The sequence below is a fragment of the Pleurodeles waltl genome, chromosome 11 (genome assembly GCF_031143425.1).
Source record: "Pleurodeles waltl isolate 20211129_DDA chromosome 11, aPleWal1.hap1.20221129, whole genome shotgun sequence".
NCBI lineage: Eukaryota > Metazoa > Chordata > Amphibia > Caudata > Salamandridae > Pleurodeles > Pleurodeles waltl.
The window spans coordinates 867713754-867735604 of NC_090450.1; the positions used below are offsets into that span (position 1 = coordinate 867713754).

At 42.6% G+C, this 21851-nt stretch overlaps 1 protein-coding gene and 1 pseudogene across 1 annotated transcript in view; one reads left to right on the forward strand and one right to left on the reverse strand.

Annotated features, from left to right (window-relative positions):
• Positions 1-21851, forward strand: part of LOC138265155 (sodium-dependent serotonin transporter-like) — a 590345-nt gene that overhangs the window by 385415 nt on the left and 183079 nt on the right. Inside the window, exons 9-10 of the mRNA XM_069212703.1 lie at positions 647-778; positions 10111-10210. Coding sequence (XP_069068804.1) covers positions 647-778; positions 10111-10210 — 232 coding nt within the window. The remainder of the gene's footprint in view (positions 1-646; positions 779-10110; positions 10211-21851) is intronic.
• LOC138266783 (5S ribosomal RNA) lies at positions 12826-12934 on the reverse strand (annotated as a pseudogene).

Below are 21851 nucleotides of genomic sequence, written 5' to 3' on the forward strand. Positions count from 1 at the left end.
CAACAACTATTGCCTATTGTAACTTGGCGTGTAGTTAGTTCTAAAAGGACATGGCTAGTTAGGCATGTTTATTTGTAAAGCACATTTATATTCAAATCACAGGACATAGCATCATCAAGACGTCCGGATTTCAGTAGAACCACTTCGTGGTATCCAAGCAGATACATCGGGGAAACTGTACTGAAAGTTTAGGTAGAAATACCAAATAATCGGGTGGAAAAGTGGAAAAGAGTGAGATGAACTACATTGTGTCCTCTATCAAACTCCAGTGTGCAATGAATCGGGGAAGAACCAGTAGTTTTAAAGAAATCATGACCATTATGCTAAATTAATACTAATGTTTTTTTTCAAACTTTATTTATATGACCAGTGCTCTGTGTTATGACCAAATGCAAAGACGGATATGGTGACATCTGTCATCACGAGGATCATAATATCGTGGGTCTCAAATGAGAAGCTCTTGTTGCAAAGTTGAGAGAAATACAATCATGCTTGGTTTCTGTACATAAAAGTAAAGTATGAAAATAAAAAATGAAGACAGGTTGAGAGCAGCTTTACAATGGCTGAGGATATTCCATAAAGATTTTGCACAGCCATTATTATGATGGGTTTTCGAGTTGATATCATAGTACTTTTGTATTTGCAGTTTGGAGGGCTGGAAGCAGTGATTACAGCAGTTATGGATGAATATCCACATATCCTTGCAAAGCGGAGAGAGTTCTTCGTTCTGGGGCTCGTAATTGTATGCTTTCTGGGATCTCTGAGCACTCTTACCTATGTAAGTAAATATGAGCATATATTCTCTTTTATTTTACATGTTTTAGTAAGCAATTCCGAAAGAAAAAGTTACTTAACTTTGGCAATGATCTTTCTGGTGATGGATACGTCTACCTGCAGATTTGTTATCCCGTTGAATAGATTCCCAAGCTGTGCCTTTCTAAGAAGAGGACTGATGGTTGATTATGTTACGAAATCCTGCATTCCAGATCTGCCATAAAGCTCATCCATGTGCCCTTCAGCATCCTTTGCAAAGATGTGTAAGGATGTCCCCATAGCTGCCTTCCAGATGTCTGCAAACAGAACACCACTTGCAAGGGCACAAGACAATGAACTGGTTCTGGTGGAATGAGCTTTGATTCCCTCATACGGTTCATTATTGGCAACAGCAGAACAAGGTTTGGTACAGAAAATTATTCATAGGGGTAACTTCCTCTCCAGGACTGCTTTTCCTTTTCTAGAACTACAATACCCAACATAGAGTTTGCCATCAGCTCTAATATTCTCAGTGTGGTTAAAGTAAAAACTGGCCGCTTGCCTAGGATCGAAGTGATACAGTCACTTTTTTGTTGGATTTCCTCCTTTGTTTAATGAGGCAGTGGAAAGAAAGTGAGAAGGGTGATGGATTGGCCCAAATTAAATGGAGTCACAACTTTAAGAAGGAAAGCTGCCCTGGTTCACAACATCAACTTGTCAGGAAAAAAGGATGTGAAAAGTAGGTGGGTACTCAGGGCTTGTAACTCACAGCCTTGCAACAAAAACACTATCTTCATAGTTAGCAACTGCAACTGACAACAATGAAGGGGCTCAAATGGTGACCATATAAAAAAAGTCAAAACCAGGTTTAAGTCCCAGTGGGGAATAACAAGTTGGTGGATACAGGTTAGTCCGCCCCTTAAGAAAGTACATCACAATGGACCAAGGAAGATTGATCTGGGAGACAGAGGAATGCTGACAATGAAGCCAAGTACCCTTTTATAGTTCCCACTACACACTGTTTCTGAGAAAACGAGTTTGAACTGCAGGATTTGAGACAACTGGGCCTGTAGGGATTCAACCTGTTGTCTGCGCACCATGATACAAAACTATTCAGATGGGTGACGAGCTGAAGAATAACATCCAACACCTCTGGAGGGAGCTGAAGGGAGTAATCAAGGGCATGCATTGAAACGTGTAGTGTAGCTGAAAGTTCCCCCTAAACAGAAACCCATCCCCCAAGGCTTCCCTCAACAGATGCTGGGGAGCACAGAGCTGGCAGCACTGAGCATTTCCAGAGTAAGTGAACATACCACCTGATGATTGCGCCATGTGCTGAATTTGTCTAGGACTACCCCTGGTAGAAGATGCCACTAGTGATTGGCAAGATGACACTGGCTCAAGCTGTCTACGCTGCCATTTGGAGACCCCACCAGTTGATTGGCTGTCAACAAGATCCCCTGATGATGTGCCCAAGACCTCATTCTCAATACCTCTTGACATAAGAGTTGAGACCACACACCCCCTTGCGTGTTCATGTACCACCTCTTGGTTGTATTCTCTGTGAAGATCTGGACAGACCACCCTTGGATAGAGAAGACACAGGCCTTGAGCACCTGCCAAATCACACTCAGAAGGTTATACGAAGCACCTGCTCTTCTAGGACCAGAGGCCTCTTATCTTCTGATTCTCCAAATGAGCATTCCACCCTCAAGAGGAGGCATCTATGTTGTGAATGACCCACTGGTCTGAAGTAGTTGCCTTCAAGGCTGGTAGAAAGGAGCTCACTCTCCCTCCCACAGACACACAAACTAGGCCTGCCTTTCTGATGGTGCAGGGGAAGAAGATGAGGCAAAGAAGGCCAGAAGTAGGTGTTCACGGCCTATGTTTCTGGCTTTGCTGATGTGCTGCCTGACCTAAGGGACTTTGGGGCTGGTGTGCCTGAGACTGCAAGATCTGGTGCTGTCGACGGAAATAATTCTCAAAGCGGCAAAATTGTCAGTAGTCATTTAGAGTCTGGAGTTCTACAGGCCTAAGGACCTGGGTGTGGCCTTGATAGCCTTTAAATGCACCAAGACAGTATCTGCTAGTTCAACAAAATAAACATGCTCCATTAAAAGGTAGATCCAAAATGATAGCCTGCATGTCTGAAGAGAAGCCTGAAGCACAAAGCCAAGCATGGCGATGGACTATTATTCTGTTCTCCATGGCACAAGCTACTGAATCTGCAGTGACAAGACCAGATTTAATTAGGTTGTGTGAGGGTTTCTGTGCAATTTTGATCACTTCACTGAAGTGCGCCTTCTGGCAGATGCAGGGAACCTGCTGATATATCTCACGGAAAGGCAAGTGGCATTAAGAAACTTGATTGCCATGCTTCTGAGAAAAAGACTTTCTTGGTTCAAGCTTCCATACGCTTTGATTTCTTGTCAGATGGTACTGTAGGACAGGTGCCCCATACTTAGCCCGTAGAACAAGAGGCTTGTATGACAAGACTTTTTGGGGATGGATGTGGATGTGCTGGCAGGAAGGGAGGGCCTCCCAGTGCTGGCCGATAACATCTCACCACTACCCTATTCACTGCTGGTGCTGAGCTGGGCTTCTCTCATGCCGATAAAACAGTTTCCAGCAAGGAATCATTAGTTAGAGGATCTCTGGCAGGACCATGTTCTCGACATCCACTGATGGAGTTGAAAGCCCAGTACTTCGGATGCATAATTCACCACAGAGTGGAAAGACATGACTTCTAGGGTCAGGGGACCCTTAGGAAAGTCCATTTCTAACTCTGGGGACGTATCCAGGCCTGTAAGAAGTGGGTATTGGCTGAGAGGGGTGGAAGCCCTGCTCCAGCAACAAGTACATTCCTTGTCAGGATGAACCACAAAAGTCCCTAAATTAATCTCTGCTTCACCCTCTTGCAGCTAGACACAAAAGCAGCCAGGCTTAACTTGTAAGCAACGTGTATTCATGCAGCACTTCTAACAGAAATAAACTGAAACACAACCTAAGGAAAATCCCAAACCCATTAAGGAACATAGATCAAATCTTAAGAAATAAAATGACACAAGAAAGACAAAAATCCAGAGATGTTCAATTATAAAGTTTTTAGTGAAAAGAGTGCCTAAAAGCGAAAAGCATCAATTGGATGCGCTAGACCAGGGGAAAATCACAAGTTCAGGCCGACCACAATGGTGCACAGCTCGAAGACAGGGACCTAGCTAGCCCAGTTGAAGTGCTATCTTCTAAGACTGTCCCAAAGAGATTAATTTGAGGCGTAGGAGGCCGTGAAAAGTAGGGACAGTATCGTGGATGGTCATCGATGTATCATGAAGAGCATGACAGGCATCGCAGGCTGCCGTCGTCGTAGCACGAAGAGCCGGTCAGGTGTCGCAGATGATCGTTGCATAAGCTTCACATTGGTGATCACCATGGGTTATCATAGCTGTAGCTTGAAGTGTGTTTCCAGTTATCACTGGCGTTCACTTTAGCGCAAAGAACAAGTCTCACTTGAGCTTCGCGTTGGTGGTCATGAGAGCAGCAAAGTCTTGGCAAAAACTGCCCCTTTCACGGTCATGAGGAGCCTAAAATGTAATGATTTTCACCTTTTCCTGCAGAGGAGTACACCCTGATGCTACCCAAAAGGATCAGGGGCTCACGCCAGCAAAGGCCAGAAGGACTAAGGCTCTGGTTCTGGAAAGTTCTTTCCTTCCCCTATCAAGGCTCCAAACTGTCTGGGGGTGACAAAAGGCAGGTAGGCCTGGTGTCATATTCCTCTGGTGCATTTGTGAGGCAAAGCCCTTTGAAGTGCATGAGGGTCTGCAGTTCCTCCCAGCCATGCTGTCAGGGTGGTCCATCCTGTCCACACCTAAAACTTCTGTGTGTGACTGTCTGGAAGGAATACACAAGCCCCAAGGCCATTCACAGTTATGTAACCCAGGACACCAGCAGAAGTCACAAATGGTTAGGACAAGAATTTGCCAACTTTTTAGAGGTAGCATTTTCAGAATTGTAACTTGAAATATGACTTCATCATTAATTTACAGTTCATTTGAGTGTAAACAGCATATCTTTATCTGCCCCGAATCCAAAGTTATCACTATAGATCAGATATAATAAAGTAACCCAGTGTTAGTCAATGGGAGAGATCTTGCAACAATGAAAAATGATTTTAGGAGGCTTAAGCATGTGTCCTATTTTTAAAATACAGTGCACCCCGCCCTGTGAGAATTTAGGGCCTAGATTAGGGGTGACATATCGTATTAAAAAGGAAGGTTTAGGCCTGCCTGGCAAAATCTTTATTTTGCCAGGTCAAAATGGCAGTTCAAAACTGCACTACAGGCTGCAGTGGCAGGCCTAAGACATGTTTTAAAAGGCTACTTTAGTGAGTGGCCCAATGAGTGAAGAGGAGGTAGTGGCATTGGTGGCTTCTGAGTTGAAGCTGGCCACGATGCCAGTGGTAGAGGTGAAGTGGTGTACTTATGTGCTGGATTGAAAGGAGTTGGAACAGAAGGAAGGTTTGAAGGCAACAGCATCAGGACACGAACAGTGTTATGCCATGTGGTTCCACTGGGCTCGATTGAGCCGAAGCCTAGGAAAAAATTTTAAACACAGCTTGAAGAATCACCATCGGGTCTGTAGTGGGTGTTGGGAAGACCAGGTAGCTGGAGTTCGTGCTGGGAAGTCTGGATACGCCAGAGGTGGTGCCGGGAGTATGCCAAGTGAACCTGGGCAGGCTTCGGTTGTGGAGTTGGAGCACAGCAACTCAGGGGAGATGGCTCTACCGGCTCTACCTCGGCCAACTCCAGTTTCAAAGATGATGGTCCTGTAGGGGTCAGAAGGCACTGAGGAGCATTATCTGTGTTTCTAGTGCTTACCATGCATCTTCTGATTGCTGGAGGAAAGTGAGGATAGTGCCCTTGAATGGGCCCTCAAGCATGTCAGTTTCTCTTGTCATCGTGGGCTCAACCAATAAAGAGCTTAGCTCCCTGCTATTTGGCAGCTTTAGAGTGCATGCTAAGACATGAGTCATGGAATTTGGAGTGGTGGTCATACACAGGCACACGGGTCAGATGGAATGCGGGTCAGTGATAGACATCTGTCTCTCACAATCTCTACAGGCTTGAGGCCCAGATGTACTTCACAAACCTATGTGCGAGGTCGCTGACTAGGCCGTTTTGGGGGAGACATGGTCACAATGCACAAAAAAAAGTTTATGTGGAAAGCTCACACAACTCTCAGACAGTACGCTTCGTATACGCACCAAAGAGGTGGAAAAAAGGGAACTGACTGATGTGCCGGGGTGGGTGCTATATTGCTTCAGAGATGTCATCTGCTGTCACTTCTGGCATCAACATGAAACCAGCTCCCCTACTGGTGTTTTGAGAGCTTTGAAGTTTTCAGATTCAGTCCGATGCCTGGGATTATTCAGCAGGTGACGAAATTGCAGATAGAAGTATCCATCAGATAGTGTGTGCCATAATTGGAACACTCATACAGCGAACAAAGAGAGATTTGCTTGCACGGGGTATCATATACACACAGAGAGAAACACCTATCTGTATATCCATGTGTGTGTGGTGCGTGTGTTTATTTGTATTTCTCTGACATGGATTAAAATAATCACAACATCTAGTGACAATCTAGAGACTATATAAGAATGCTGAGGAGGTTTACTACAATTTAATGTACCACGATGTATAGGATATAAAATTATGTATAAAATCACAAATGTGCTAAAACACATCATTTTATTTCATGTTTTATAACAACGGACTAGTAAAAGGTGCATTTTCCTCCCATTTATTTCCTACTCAGGCATATTTGTAAGTGTTTTAGGGAGTCGGTAAAAGTTTTACGATTAATAGTTTGAAATAGAAAGCAATGTCACATAAAGTAGATATTTAATAAATATCTCAATAAGTGGAGCTAAGGAGTGACATATACAATAGGTCAGTAGTTCTTAAAGTTTTGACTTCTGTGGACACCCTACTTAATCATTGTTGGAATGCGGGACCCCACTAAATCATTCCTAGAAGCAGGGGATCACGGCTTTAGCAACTTGGATGATTAGAACCTCAAAACATTACACAAAAATACAGAAACAAGCATTCATCAAAGTAACACACAAGTATGCAGATGATGAAATATTTTACTTAATTCACAAAATCCAATTGCCTAGTCCCATAGTTTATTTCAGTTTCGAACTCTGGAGTTTAGAATGTTTGTGCCCGTGTGCCCTGGTTGATTAATTCTGTTTTCTTCTTCTCTCATGAGAGCCTTTCTGAATGCAGGCCTGCTCTGATTCTGTGTCTGTGTCTGACTCTAGGGTTTCACTGGGAGATGTACACAATAGGAAGACGAATGTTAAGACTCCAGTAAGGGTACAGGTCTCTTTTTTGTCACCTTTCAATTTGACCTGATATGAAGCTATGAGACAAAGAAGGATATTTCAAGAGCCAAAAATGAATGTAGGGCAGCTAAGTGCTCAGCACGACCAATCAGTATACCCTTTGTTGTGCCCTGTCTCATAACGATAAAATATAGATGGACTCTTAAGTTAGCTTGTGAGTTTGGTGGCAGTAAGTGTTCTTCAATTTGGATACTTTTAGTAACTTGGCTTGAAATGCACGCATGTGCAGTCGTACTTTTCCTGAGTATTGTGTTCATTCTGTATATGGAATTTTGCTTGATTAGCACCAGCAAGGGGGGCCCAGAGCCCACTTCTCTCTTCTTAATGACCCATCCTATCATCAGTCACAATCAGAAAGATAAGAACCCCAGCAAATGAGGAGGCATGGGGAGGGGTTTGTAAATATGGCATTTGGTACTCTCTTAGGCCTTTCTGCAAAAGCTGATCCATATCAGACACTGTGACTTCTCTGCACTGTGGATTCTGACTGAGTAACAATGTCAAGGCAAGGTTACTTTCAAGTGGTCTCACTGACCTGTTGGTCGTGTTGGTGGAGGCTGCACTGAGGTAGAAAGAGTATGACATTACATCATGTTTTGGAGAATAGACCTTCTAAGGGAAGTCCTTAAAATGGAATAGACTGTACAATTGTTTTTAAAGAACTGGGCTAGGTTTGAGCCCCAATCACTTATGGATATATATAGACACACACATATATTACTTTATGCTTAACATGTATATAGGTCACTGGATTTCTTTCATATTAGTTCTTTGACTAAATGGTATCTGTTTAATTTTATCAGAATATGTAAATGTAATCCTAACAGCTGCATCTAAGTGCTTCACTATTGAAACATTGAGAAAATTGAAAAATAAAATATATAAATAAAAAATAAAAAAAGTATCAATTATTTTCCTTGTAAGTGTATTCTTTCTATTCAGCTTGGTATATATATATATATATATATATATATATATATATATATATATATATAAATTTACCCCTGCTGTAGAACAAAAAAAAACCTTCAACTCTCTCCAATACATTATTCTGTCTCATCTTATATCTCTATCAATATATCCTCTACCTCCACTTTCTGACTCATCGCAAACCTCACTCTACTACTATGGTCTCTTTAAATAACCCTTCCTTGACTATTTCCGCTTTTATCCCTCCTTTGATTCATCCTAAAACTAATTTCACTACTTTGATCTCCCTAATAACTCTTTCAAGACTCTTCCCTCCTCTATCCCTCCTTTGACTTATCCCAAACCTCATCTTACTCCTATGATCTCCCAAATAACACTTTCTAGACACATCCCTCCTTTAGTCTATTCAATCAAACTAACAAACTCACATGTTGAGCACCCAAATTAACAACTAATGTTTCCCTATACTAGTCCTCCACTAATCCTTTGGGTTCCGGAGTAGCGGGTTACCTACCGAAAAGCGCTTTAACGCCTCAACAGAAGTAGCAAACGTTATATAAATAAAGTTACAAATACAAACATTTTTTTTTTTTAAAACAACATTTTCATTTTAGTGGGAAGACTGGGGCTTTTCAAAATCTCATTGGAGCCACCCATCGTCTCTACAACATACTGCTTACTACATTTGCGCTGCTCCTACAAATCAATCTAAGGACCCCACCTTAATTTTTAGCCTCAAACTGCAAATTCCTTCACATTTACTAAACGTTTTTAAAATTGCAATTTTCAATTTTGCTTTATTATTTACATACACTTAATTAAACTGTTACTATTATTTAATTTTCTAATCAGCTGCAGAAACTTACAAAACCTAAAATACTACTGACGAGGCAATGAAATAATTTTGCTCTTATTTGCTTAAAAAAAGATTACCTGAATGGTTAAGTTATCAAAATTAAAAGGAAATGAGGGTATGTATTAGAAAGAGGATTGTGTTTTAAAAAGCAACACATCACAAAACGTCTGAGATTTATAATGTCACTGGCATTTGCTGTAAATTCCCACCAGTCTCTGACATGCTCTCATTAGAGTCCGAGTAACTCGTCTGAAGTGCAGAGGTTTGCAGCATGAAGCTAACACAAACCATTTCCTACATACATACATTTAGGCCCTGATTTAAGAAAAGTGGTGCTGCACCCAGTGCAGCGCCACTTTTCTTGCGCCCCCTTAGCGCCTCTCTAACGCCACCATGTGTGTACCGTACCTAAGATACAGCGCACAATGGCCGTAATTAAGGGAACTAATGGCAACATTTTTTACACTAGAGCCATCAGAGCTTTGCAGGATTAGCATAAAAAATGTTGACACTAATCCTGCAAAGCCCATTGAGGCCCGTTGTAAACAATAGTGTGCCTCCTTTAAACGCCTGTTCTGAGCAGGCATTAAAAGTGCCAAAACAAATGACGCAAAGAAATCTCTTGGCCATTTTTTTGGGCCCCCTAACTGGCACATGCATAATGTAGAGCAAAAGGTTACAAAGATGCGCAATGCATGCATGGTGCCACTTTCTAAGTTTGGTGCGGTGATTTGGGCCTCGTTGGGCCACATTAGCATAAAAAAAATTACGCTAATGTGGTGCAAGAGGCGCTAGGGGCTCTTAAAACTGCCCCTTAGCTTTCATTGTTTAAAAAATGGATTTCGGGAACTTCATCTGAACAAAGTCATAATACCCTAAAAAAAAATGCCATCCAATCTTATGTGATCCTGTAATCTTTGTATTCGTTATGTAATGTTAACACGAAGAACCGTCAAGAAAGTAAAACTAACCGCCTACACATAAACCACAGGTTTATTTGGTCATGTTGCTTAGCTCAATCTGATGTCTACACTAAAGTTCCAATAAAAGCGCCCAGCAGGAGGGAAACAACATTGCCCTTGGGACTCTGATGGGATTTCTTTTCTGCGCATACAATATCCAAGGCCATTATTGCATTTTTAATTTGTGTGTTTAATTCCAGGGAGGAGCATATGTGGTAAAACTCCTCGAGGAGTTTGGTGCTGGGTGTTCAATCCTTGCAGTAGTATTCCTAGAAGCGATAGCAGTTTCATGGTTTTACGGTAAGAAAAAATAGAATGTTTAAAGTGTTTGACTGTAAAATTGTTTACGCATATATTAGTATATGATTCACTTCAGCTATCATGTGCAAAGATTTGTAAGATATGTGCCAACTACCCTGTATGTCATGGAAACAAATCAAAGTCTTGTTTTCCCTACAAATACAAATTGTGATTTACATGCCACTTGTTATAATAAAAATATTGGGGGGTAGCAGTGGCATAACAAAGGCCCCCGCAGCCTCCGTGGTGCGTATAAGGTGAGTTTTGTGTACAGGAGTTTGGCAGTTCTTTAGCGTATGTAATGTAGTGCTTAATTTGTAAATATAAATGTGCCGATGCCCAAAGCCCTCCTCTTAAACATGTGGCGGCTGCAATTAAATGTGCGATCAGGGAATACTAAGGCGGCGTAATCCTAAAGCCATCTCGGGCGTCTTCAATCCATATAAAGCCACTCCCTGCCCCTTCAGCTAACTCTAGCAGCTTTCTACTTTCTACCTTTTGTGACGCTTTTTAGGTCGAGCGTTAGCGTTCGGCCTGCTGTATACTAAAGTATACAATAGAGTGAGTTCCAGCATTTTGATTTGATAGTTGCAGTGCCCTTCAAAAATCCTTGCTTGCTAGTGGTAAGTTCTGCCTCTTTGTCTTGCCTTTTTTCACTTTGGGAGCAGCACAAAGTACTGTGTAATTACGCTATGCCCTGTTTATCTCTTCTGTAAGGGGCTTTTTTTCGGCATTTGCCTGTTTCACCCCAACAGCGTGGGTGCTTGTTCAGTCCCTCCTCCCCACCAGCTCCCTCTGTAAACATAAACCAACATCAGAGGGGGGCTTTTCCAGGGCCAGCTCGCCCTCGCTCTCTTTATTTTCAGTCTGTGTGGCAAGAAAAGTCCACTCAGTAATTTACAACGCTAGGAGCTCTAACTCGAGCAAACACGAGAGCATTGCATTCCCCCACCCCCAGGTTTGTAAACTCCTAACCTAACTTTTCTTGTCACACAAATGAAAAAAAAACGCAGCGCAATCGCGCTGCGTTTTTTGTTTCTTTTCATTTGTGTGGCAAGAAAAGTCCGGTTAGGAGTTTACAACGGTAATAGCTCTAACTCGAGCAAATGCGTGACTCGTTGTATTGAAAATGCTCGTTAAATGCTCTGGCTTACGTCCGATTCTCTCATCTTCACAGGGTGCAGCAGCCCCTCCCCAACCTAGCACGACTATCAGACGGCCCCTCTCACACACTCAATTACAAGGGACACCCCTGACCTGACACAGCATGTGCTGCGCCTCCTTGGACCCCTCCATAGGGCATGATAAGGAGGAGTCACCAGGGTAGACGCTGCTTCTGAATAGCAGCGTTCATTCTCCCCTCCCAAGGACGATTAGTTGCTGCTGTGCAGGAGTTCTCTCTTCGTTATCACCTCCATTCACTCTGGCCAGGAGAAATATCTCTTCTACACTACCTTAACAAATCCCGAAATAAACGGGAAGGCAGGCCCTCTTCTTGCACCTTTTTCACTTAATGGAGAGGCTCTGTCACTCTGTAAGTGCCATCTGCAACATATTCACCATGCCTTACAGGCAGAGGGTGGCCAGCCTTTTCTTTACTTTTGTCAAACCAGGGTCCCACAGAAAGTATTTAGGAGTTGTTGAAAAAAATCAGATCTTTCATCATGGAATCCTTTCTCAAAAACATGCAAAATAATGCCCCTTCTTACAATACAAGTGAAACTGAAAGAGACAGAGGTCTGTAGTTTAATGCTTAGGAGGCAACTGTGAGTAATGTGCTCTCTGCTGGGATGTTTTCCTATGTTGAACAGGTTTTATTCTGCACACGCCCTGCTCACCCATTCTTTCTGTGGTCGATAAATGGATCGTTAAGTTAATGACACCTTTTACAGTGCCATGAAATGCTGGAAAATGCTTTGGAATGCTTTTACAACAACTCAAATTGTATGCACCTTTCCTTTTTTTATTCCCTGTTTCTGGAATGCTCAGCTTTTGGACTCTGTTACACTAGTGTCTGCAACTCATTTCATTCTTCCACACCGAATACATCATCGTCCTTTTATCACATTTCCGACACGCTGTGCTGATTTTTTCCATTTGGTTGCCAATAGTGGGCTCAAGCACTATTTCTTGGGGGCTAAGGCTTATTCATGGCACAAGTTTCAAAGAAAATAAGTGGGGGGACTGACCAAGTTAGACACTATGCAAGTGACATCACGGCACATGACACCACAGTGTGTGAAATCGCACCTGGAATCACAGGTAGTGGCATCACAACCCATGACCTGACAGGAAATGACATCACAAGAAGTGAGATCTGGTCTTAAGACCTCACGCAGATGCTTACCGCAAGAAAGCAAAGCCTTAGCTAGGGATCCCTTTGCCTGTCGTGGAGCAAATGTTTTCTTCAGCTCGGGCCAAGTGTAAAGTGCAGAATAATTGCAAGTTTTCCTTTGGAAAGTGTGTATTTCAGTGTTATGTGCTGTTCTTTTTATTTCTTTTTTTTAAGACAGGAAAAAAAGAGTGCAGGAAATAAAAAGTTGAAAATGAAATTAGCAAGGAAGCTGTGTAATTGAGCTAAGACGTGCAGCACCTAGTGTCTGCGAGAGGCAAAATGCCTAGAGCACCTGGTATTCCCAGGCGGTCTCCCATCCAAGTACTAACCAGGCCCGACCCTGCATAGTTTCTGAGATCGGGCACATTCAGGGTGGTATGACCGTAGGCAGGAAAAGCTGCAGTTTCAGCTCTCTTCTGCTCACCAAGCCCACCGCCCGGAGCCTGCTGCTCTTAATCGCATCTGCACAGGCTCCCCTTGGGAAGTCAGACATGCGCTCACTGCCGGAGGCCCAATGCCCCAACCCACATGGAACACCATTTTTAGGGTCGAGCCAGTGTCGCAGGCGCTTGCGCCTGCATTTCGCTTGTGAGACGCATTAGTAGTTAGAAAAGGGCTCGGAGCCCCACCCATGTCACGTCAGTGTCTTTCATTGGTTCGTGGGCTTGCCTTTCAAAATCTGCTTGGTTTCCTTAGGGGAAGGCATGCATACGTCATGCCTTTTCCAGTGATTAGCCCTCCTCGAGCGCAGCGACCAAGTACTGAAAACATGCAAGGCTTGCTGTTTTTCGTCCGGTCTGTGGATTACTTTATATCTTTTTTCGCAGCGTGATCTCGCTTGGCAGAAGTCGAGCGCTTTGCATGACATCGACCCTGTTACATAGTTAATTGCACTTTTGCCTGATACGTAGATAATTGCACTTTTTGCCGATAGGTTTAATGTGGCAAGAAAAGTCCGGTTGGGAGTTTACAACTGCTAATAGCTCTAACTTGGAGAAACGCGAGACCTGTTGCATTGCAAATGCTTGTTCGTTTTTCCTTTACTCCCTCTTTCCTATATGTATCTTTTGCTTTTAGCAAATGCTTGAGGCAGAAGAACAAGCCCCGGCCGTCAAAAATAAATGCCAGTGCTCAGCACCGGAAACAATAAGCACAAATTAAGCACTGATGTAATGTCAAAAGCTTACTCTATCATGATTAAAACCACTGAATATACACCATTACGCCACGTCGCGGAAGCCAGACTTCGTTCAGAAAAAAGGTATAGCTGGATTTTGGATCTTTAGAACCATGTTATGTAAGCATTAGCCATGATATAACTAATTAGGATTGATCGGGCTGAATGTTGTGTTTTGAATGTGCGGGAAGATGGTTGTTGTGATCCTGTTTTCCCTGCCTGTCGCATTTCCAGATGCTCAAGTAAATAATTTATTTTTATAGTAATCTTTCTCTGTGACGTCATTTTATTGGCGATGAGCGATTGGCAGCGGTATTCGGCGTCCTTCCCGTGCTGAGAGCCCTGCACCTGCATTGTTTCTTCTTTGCGCCTCATCCCGTCTGTCATAGGATCCTTTGCTGTCCTTCCAGTTATTTGTAATCCGGGCTACACCTTGCCCAACTCAGCTCGGGTTAGAGCAGAGGTCTTCAAACATTTTGGTGCCGGACCCGCTCTCAAAACATTTTAAGCGTAAGGACCCCCTCATGAAAAACAATTCTAGACTCTGGTACTCCTCATCATCTTTCCACATCAAATCATTTTTATGGTGAAGAAATAATATTAAACAGTGTTTAGCAAACCAAAGGTCAGTGAGTGTGGTGGAGTGGTCAAAGGTGTGGCTAAAAACAAAGGTCCTCATTTATGAGGAATTGGCGTAAGGCAGTGCCGCAAGCCTTCTTGCTACACTGCCCCACGCCAATATAAAAGGGCAGGAATGGACCGTATTTATGAAATTCCTGTCCTTTCCCCCTGCACTGGCTCACAAATTGCTGCCTAGTGCCAATGTAGGTAGGAAGAAGCACCTTCTTGCACAAAAACAATCCCCTGAGGTGTTTTCCTCTTTGTATGTGTGCTGCAGAATGCAATGCACATGGAAAGAGGAAAAAACGAGGAGAAATGAAAACATTTCTCTTCATTACGCCTGCTCAAGGGAGGTGTAAGGTTTTGGCACTGCTCTAGTTTACGTGATTTTGAAAATCTGGGGCAGCGTCAAAATCCATGGGTGTTGCATTGGAATAGCCACCGCAACGCCCATGGGAGGCCTCCTTAGTGCAGAGTAGGGCAAAGCAGCGGCTTGCTCTGCTTTGCCTTGTTCCAAATCTATGAGCCCATGCAAAGCCACGTAGGGTGGCTTTGCATGGCCTCATAGGTATGATTGACAGGCTTATGCTGCCGGAGCATCAAAAAAAGTGATGCTTCGGTGACGAAAGCCTCTCATAAAAAAGCTCCAAAATATTCTGTACGTTGTTTTAGGTATCTCACCGTTAGGTAGCTACATATAAAATAACAGCCAGCTTAAATGAAAAATAAATAAAAGTTGTTGCTCAGTGGGCAATGCACTGTAGTGCATTATGAAACCTCTATTAGTTAATGCACTGCATAGGTCTGTGTGTAATTGGAGAGGACAGAAGGCACTGTGACTATATAAGTCATTTTTTTATATTTGCATTACACACAGTTTAACATAGACTACTATAAAATGTGCAAAATGTTTTACCATAAAATAGAGCTTCCAAAATATAGATTTTAGTAATATGCAGACCATACATAATACATTTTCTTTTACATAGCTGTCCCTTCAACACCTCCTTAGGCGTAGTTAACACTATGTAAATAAAATTACAATAAAAAGCATGCACTTCACAGGTCAGTTGTTAACTCTTTACCACCACTCAAAAATAATAAATCATTTGCATAAAACAGTTTACATTTGCAGATTAACTGGTGGAGCATATTTGCATGTCTTTCAGGCAGGCAGGCACCCTGGCAAGAATGCTTCTTTAAATGTCTGCCCCTCCCCCGGATTCACTTAACAGGAGACTTACTGAATGACAATTCAGCTGCAACTATCTAAATGAATGGTCCCAGGATGGGTGTGTTTTCAAAAACGAAGACGTCGAGGCAGAAGTGGCTGAGGGATGCGCGCCCCCCTTCTGATGACTCCACGGCCCCCCTGGGGGTCGTGACCTACAGTTTGAAGACCTCTGGGTTAGAGCTACACTGTGAGAGAGGTGTGGTCACATACACATAACAAAGTCAATTGCATACACAAGTGGGTGAGACATCTTTTGGAAGTACTTTGGGATGTCCATTGCACTGCCAGTCACCCTGTTTGTTGTCTCGGGGTGATGTGCATACTGACTACGTTTCCATAATAGCCAGTGATGTGCACATCAATTCTGCAAATCTCGAGTGTCTACAGTGATATGCATGCACTTCTATAGAATTAACCTGTGCGCACACCATTGGATTATTCTTGCGACTGCTGGGTGTTGTTCATACATAGTACTTCATTTCACGTGATGTGTACATCTTGTTATATCATCGGAAAATATTAATTATTTATGATCTGAAGTGAGGTGAAGTGTACAAGTTGTGTTTATGCTTTTGGTTACTGTGTGTTGAAGTGAGAGGTCACACTCTCAAGAAGTTGTATCAGCTTAGAGTTATTGAAGTAAAAAGCGCCCAAAACATAACACAGCCAGACACATCTCAGTCTACTAAGATCCTAACAGCAACTGCCCTACTGGTCACTGTTAGAACCATAGCTCCATATCAACATTCCTATTCTACATTCTATATTCCTATTCTACATTCTTATTGTACATTCCTATTATGATGCTGTCTTAATAACTTACAGCATTTTACAACACCTTCACCCAACACACCGGATGAAAACAAGATTAATCATATAATGATAACGAAAGACAACAAATTGAATAAATACATAAATAAACACATTATTGGCTTAATACATCACATCATCTTTAAATCTGCTAGGTATTGTTGCTACCAGTCAATGAGTTGATGCCAAAATCCTAGGAATGTCATTGGAAGCTTTCACTGGTAACTCAGCCTCAACATTTCGATTGTTTACTACATTTTCTGGGAGCAACCAAGTGTGCCAATCATATTCATTGCCTACATTTTTCCTTCTTTTGATATTAGCTTGCATAGGAGAAATTGTGACTAGTTGCCTTCTGTTCCACCAACCTTTCCCTTCTAAAAAATGGTGCCTTTGGTTACTTTCACCTTTTGAACTGGTAATGAAAATTTCGATTCACCCTTCTTAACTTCTCTCGGACTCTTAACAATGACCCAATCTCCTATTCTAAAATCTTTATCATAGGAAATATGTTTCCGATCAAAATACCCCTTTGTATTGACTTGTTTTAAGGCAACAGGAAAATAATTGCTCTCATTGGTTCCTGTTATCTTTTTCTCTGTTTTACTCTCTAACCAACTAGGAAATAAATTTGTATGCACTTTGCAACCACTCAATAATGTGAAAGGAGCCCTTCCCTGAAGTTACTGCTGTCTGTATTTCCTTTTTCATAATTCTGTTGGCTCTTTCTACTAAACCATTTGAATTAGGGAAATATAAAGTAAATTGGTGATGGTTTATGTCATTATGTTTGAAAATGACTATGTCTACAGAAACAAGATGAGTACCATTGTCAATAATGATTCCCTGTGGTGACTCTTCTATCTTCAAAACATTCACCAAAAACATGATGATAGCTTTCGTATTTGGGGACTTAGTAAATAAAAGATAAATCCATTCAGAACAATAATCTATTAAGACAATTAGATACCTCATATCAGTTGGAAGCAAGGAATAAGGGGCCAGATGTACGAAAAAAGCAATTTGCGACTTGCAAATTGCGAGTCCCTGCGACTCGCAATTTGCAACTCGCAAATTGCTATGCAGTACGGTGTCTCAGACAACGACTGCAACTCGCAATGGGGTCGCAATGACCCACCTCATGAATATTCATGAGGTGGGTCGCAAATTGCGGCCCCATTGCGAGTATAGGCACTCGCTAACATGGAGGCCTGCTGACGTCAGCAGGCCTCCATGTTAGCGACCTGCTTGTCAATAAAGCAGTTTTTTTTTTTTTTAAAGTGTAGCCCGTTTTCCCTAAGGGAAAACGAGCTGCACTTTAAAAAAATCCGAAACCTTTAGTTTCGGTTTTTCAGGGCAGGGAGTGGTCCCTTGGACCACTCCCTGCCCTGAAAAATTAATATCTGGTCCAGTCACAAAGGGGAAGGGGTCCCATAGGGACCCCTTCCCGTTTACGACTGGGTTACCATCCACTTCAAGTGGATGGTAACTGCGAGTCCATTTGCGGCCGCTTTCGCGGCCGCAAATGGAATTGCATACCAGTGCGAGTCGCTAATAGGAAGGGAACACCCCTTCCTATTAGCGAGTCTGAAATGCATTTTGCGAGTCGGATCCGACTCGCAAAATGCATTTCTGCATAGCAAACCCACGTTTGCGAGTCGCAAACGGCGATTTTCGCCGTTTGCGAGTCGCAAACGGGTTGCTACATCTGGCCCAAGGACCTGAAAAATCCAAACCCATTTTGTCCCATGCAGCAGGAGGAAACAATACTGGTAGCAAATGAGTTTCTTTCGTCTTCCAGTGGTTACCTGAAATTAAACAATCATTTTTACATTGCTATCTAAGGATGCCAACCAATAAAATTGTTTCAGTCTTTTACATGTTTTGGAAATCACTAGATTTCACTGATGAGCTAATTCTATCAATTCACGTCTCAAACTTTCAGGTAGTATAAATACTTCTCCACACACAATCATCCAGTTGACTACTGACAGTTCCTCTGAAGCTTTAGAAAATGTTTTAAGATCACCAGATACACATTTGATTTCAGACCTGCCCTGTACAATGTATTACATGACTGTTTCTCAGACTGGGATGCTTCTAACCACCTTTCTTCTGATATCTTATTACCACACTCATTAACAGCATTCAAAATTGCCACCACACATTCAATGTCCTCAAGTATTTCCTCATCATCTAAAGACTTTTGTGATGAACAAGCGGCCTGTACATTTTTATTACCAGGGAGATGTTTGATTTCAAAGTTATATTCCTGAAGTTCAGACAAAAATCTTATTAGTCTGTGTTAGAAATGGGGTCTTTGGTTGACAGTCAGGTTACTCCCTGTTCAAGCAAGGACCCTCACTCTAGTCAGGGTAAAAGAGAATCACCCTCAGCTAACCTCTGCATACCCCATTGGTAGATTGGCAGAGCAGAAGGCTTAACTTCAGAGTGCTAGGTGTTAAGTATTTGTACCAAAACACACACAGTAACTAAATGAAAACACTACAAAATGACACAACACAGGTTTAGAAAAATAGGAAATATTTATCTAAACAAAACAAGACCAAAACAACAAAAATCCACAATACACAAGTCAAGTTATCAATTAAAAATCAAAAAGAGTCTTTAAGTAATTTTAAACACACACTAACACTGATAGCGTGAAAATGTACCTTGGGTGCGTAAAAAATAACCCCGCACGGGTGAGTGCGCGTCAGAAAGGGCTTGCGATGCGTTGACCTTGCATCATTTCTCATTTCGCCGGGTAGGGCGCGTTGTTTCTTCTCTCCACAGGAGAGCAATGGGTCGATCCGATCAGCACTCTCGGGTCCAGGCAGGCCTTGCGTGGTTTTTACATGCCCAGTGGTACTTGAGTCAGAAATGCAGCCGCACTATGATCCGAAAACCACACAGCGCTGGTTGCAATCTCCCAGCCTCCGTCAGCGATGCTGCACATCGTTTCTCCTGCTCTGTGTGTCGATTCTTCGGTCGCGTTTCCAGCGAATGGCGATTTTCAGCTGTGGAGCCGGAGGCGCATCGTTTCTTCAGCCGCAGATCGGAGTAGCTTCGATCTTTTCCCGCACAGCGCTCTGTGCGTGGATTTCCTTTTCTTTAGGAAACCAGCTTCTCCTTTCTGGGTCCCAGGAACTGGATGGGCACCACAGGGCAGATTAGGAGTCTCTCCAGAGACTCGAGGTGATGGCTGAGAGAAGTCTTTGCTGTCCCTGAGACTTCAAACAGCAGGAGGCAAGCTCAAAATCAAGCCCTTGGAGAGTTCTTCTCAAGATGGAAGGCACACAAAGTCCAGTCTTTGCCCTCTTACTCTGGCGGAAGCAGCAACTGCAGGATAACTCCACAAAGCACAGCCACATGCAGGGCAGCTCTTCTTCCTCAGCTCTTCAGCTCTTCTCCAGGCAGAGGTTCCTCTTGTTTCCATAAGGGTTTCTAAAGTCTGTGCTTTTGGGTGCCCTTCTTATACCCAATATCTCCTTTGAAGTAGGCCTACTTCAAAGTAAAGTCTCTTTTGAATGTGAAATCCTGCCTTGCCCAGTCCAGGCCCCAGACACTCACCAGGGGGTTGGAAATTGCATTGTGTGAGGGCAGGCACAGCCCTTTTAGGTGTGAGTGGCCACTCCTCTCCTCCCTCCTAGCACAGATGGCACATCAGGAAATGCAGACTACACCCCAGCTCCCTTTGTGTCACTGTCTAGAGTGAGGTGCAACAAGCCCAACTGTCAAACTGACACAGACAGGGAATCCACAAACAGGCAGAGTCACAGAAATGGTATAAGCAAGAAAATGCTCACTTTCTAAAAGTGGCATTTTCAAACACACAATCTCAAAATCAACTTTACTAAAAGATGTATTTTAAATTGTGAGCTCAGAGACCCTAAACTCCACATGTCCATCCGCTCCCAAAGGGAATCTACACTTTTTAGCCCCCATGTTAACCTATGAGAGGGACAGGCCTAGAAACAGTGAAAAACGAATTTAGCAATATTTCCCTGTCGGGACATATAAAACACATTACTATATGTCCTACCTTAACCATACACTGCACCCTGCCTTTGGGGCAGCCTAGGGCCTACCTTAGGGGTGCCTGACGTGTAAGAACAAGGAAGCTTTAGGCTTGGTAAGTGGGTACACTTGCCAAGTCGATTTTACAGTTCAACCTGCACACACAGACACTGCAGTGGAAGGTGTGAGACATGATTACATAGTTACTTATGTGGGTGGCACAACCAGTGCTGTAGGCCCACTAGTAGCATTTGATTTACAGGCCCTGGGCACCTCTAGTGCACTGTACTAGGGACTTACTAGTAAACCAAATATGCCAATCATGGATAAACCAATTACATAGACATTTTGTAAAGGAGCACTTGCACTTTAGCACTGGTTAGCAGTGGTGAAGTGCCCAGAGTAACAAAAACAGCAAAATCAGAGTCCAGCACACCTCAACAACCTGGGGAACAGAGGCAAAAGGTTAAGGGAGACCACGCCAGGGATAAAAAGTCTAACAGTCTGGCAGAAGTATTACGAGATCTTCCCTCACCCTAGTATGTGTGCAAGTGGCTTTTTATCTGTAAAAAAAAACTAATTTACATCCCCAAATATATGCTTCACATATGCATTTGCCCATATGCAAGTGAATGCCTCTTTCAATGGCACAATAGTATTTTTCAGATTGTTTTAGTATTCTTAAAACAAAACCAATTATCTGCTCTTTGCCATTGACCCATTGGCTGAGAACTGCACCCAAACCTGTCAAACTGGCATCCACACCTAGACGTATAAGCCTTTAATGCACAATAAGTTTCTTTACCTTACAGAACACCTCCTCCAACTCCTCTGTCCATATACATTTCACTCCTTTCCTCAGTAAGACTCTTAATGGTTCTACAATACAAGAGTAGCGTCATACAAACTGAGCATAATACTTGGCAATACCAAGAAATGATCTAAAGCTAGCCCTGTCTTTAGGTACCTTTGCTTCCTCAATGGTTTTCACTAGGGAAACCAATGATCAGACAACACCTTTAATACATCGTTCAAAATAAGATTATGAGTCTATCTATCAGGATATCAACCTGCTAGGCTTGTACACTCTGCATATCACCAAATAGCTTATCCATAATTGTTTTTTTAAACGCTTACCGTGAACACCAACTCAAATGAGAGCCTACAATATTCAAACTCTGTAAGAAACATTGTAAGCTCCTGTTAGACTAGCATTAAGGTCATCTGGTGATATGCAGAAAGTAAATCAATTAAGAAAAACATTTCAGCCTCACCTAAATTTGCTAATAAATACTGAATTTTAGGTATAGGGTGGCATCAATCATTATATTTTTGTTTAACTCACACAAATCAGCACATCATCTCAATTCCTCAGATTTTTTTCTAGATTCAACTAAGGAAGAAACCACTGAGAGGATGTGGTCGACTCAATAATGCCTTGTGA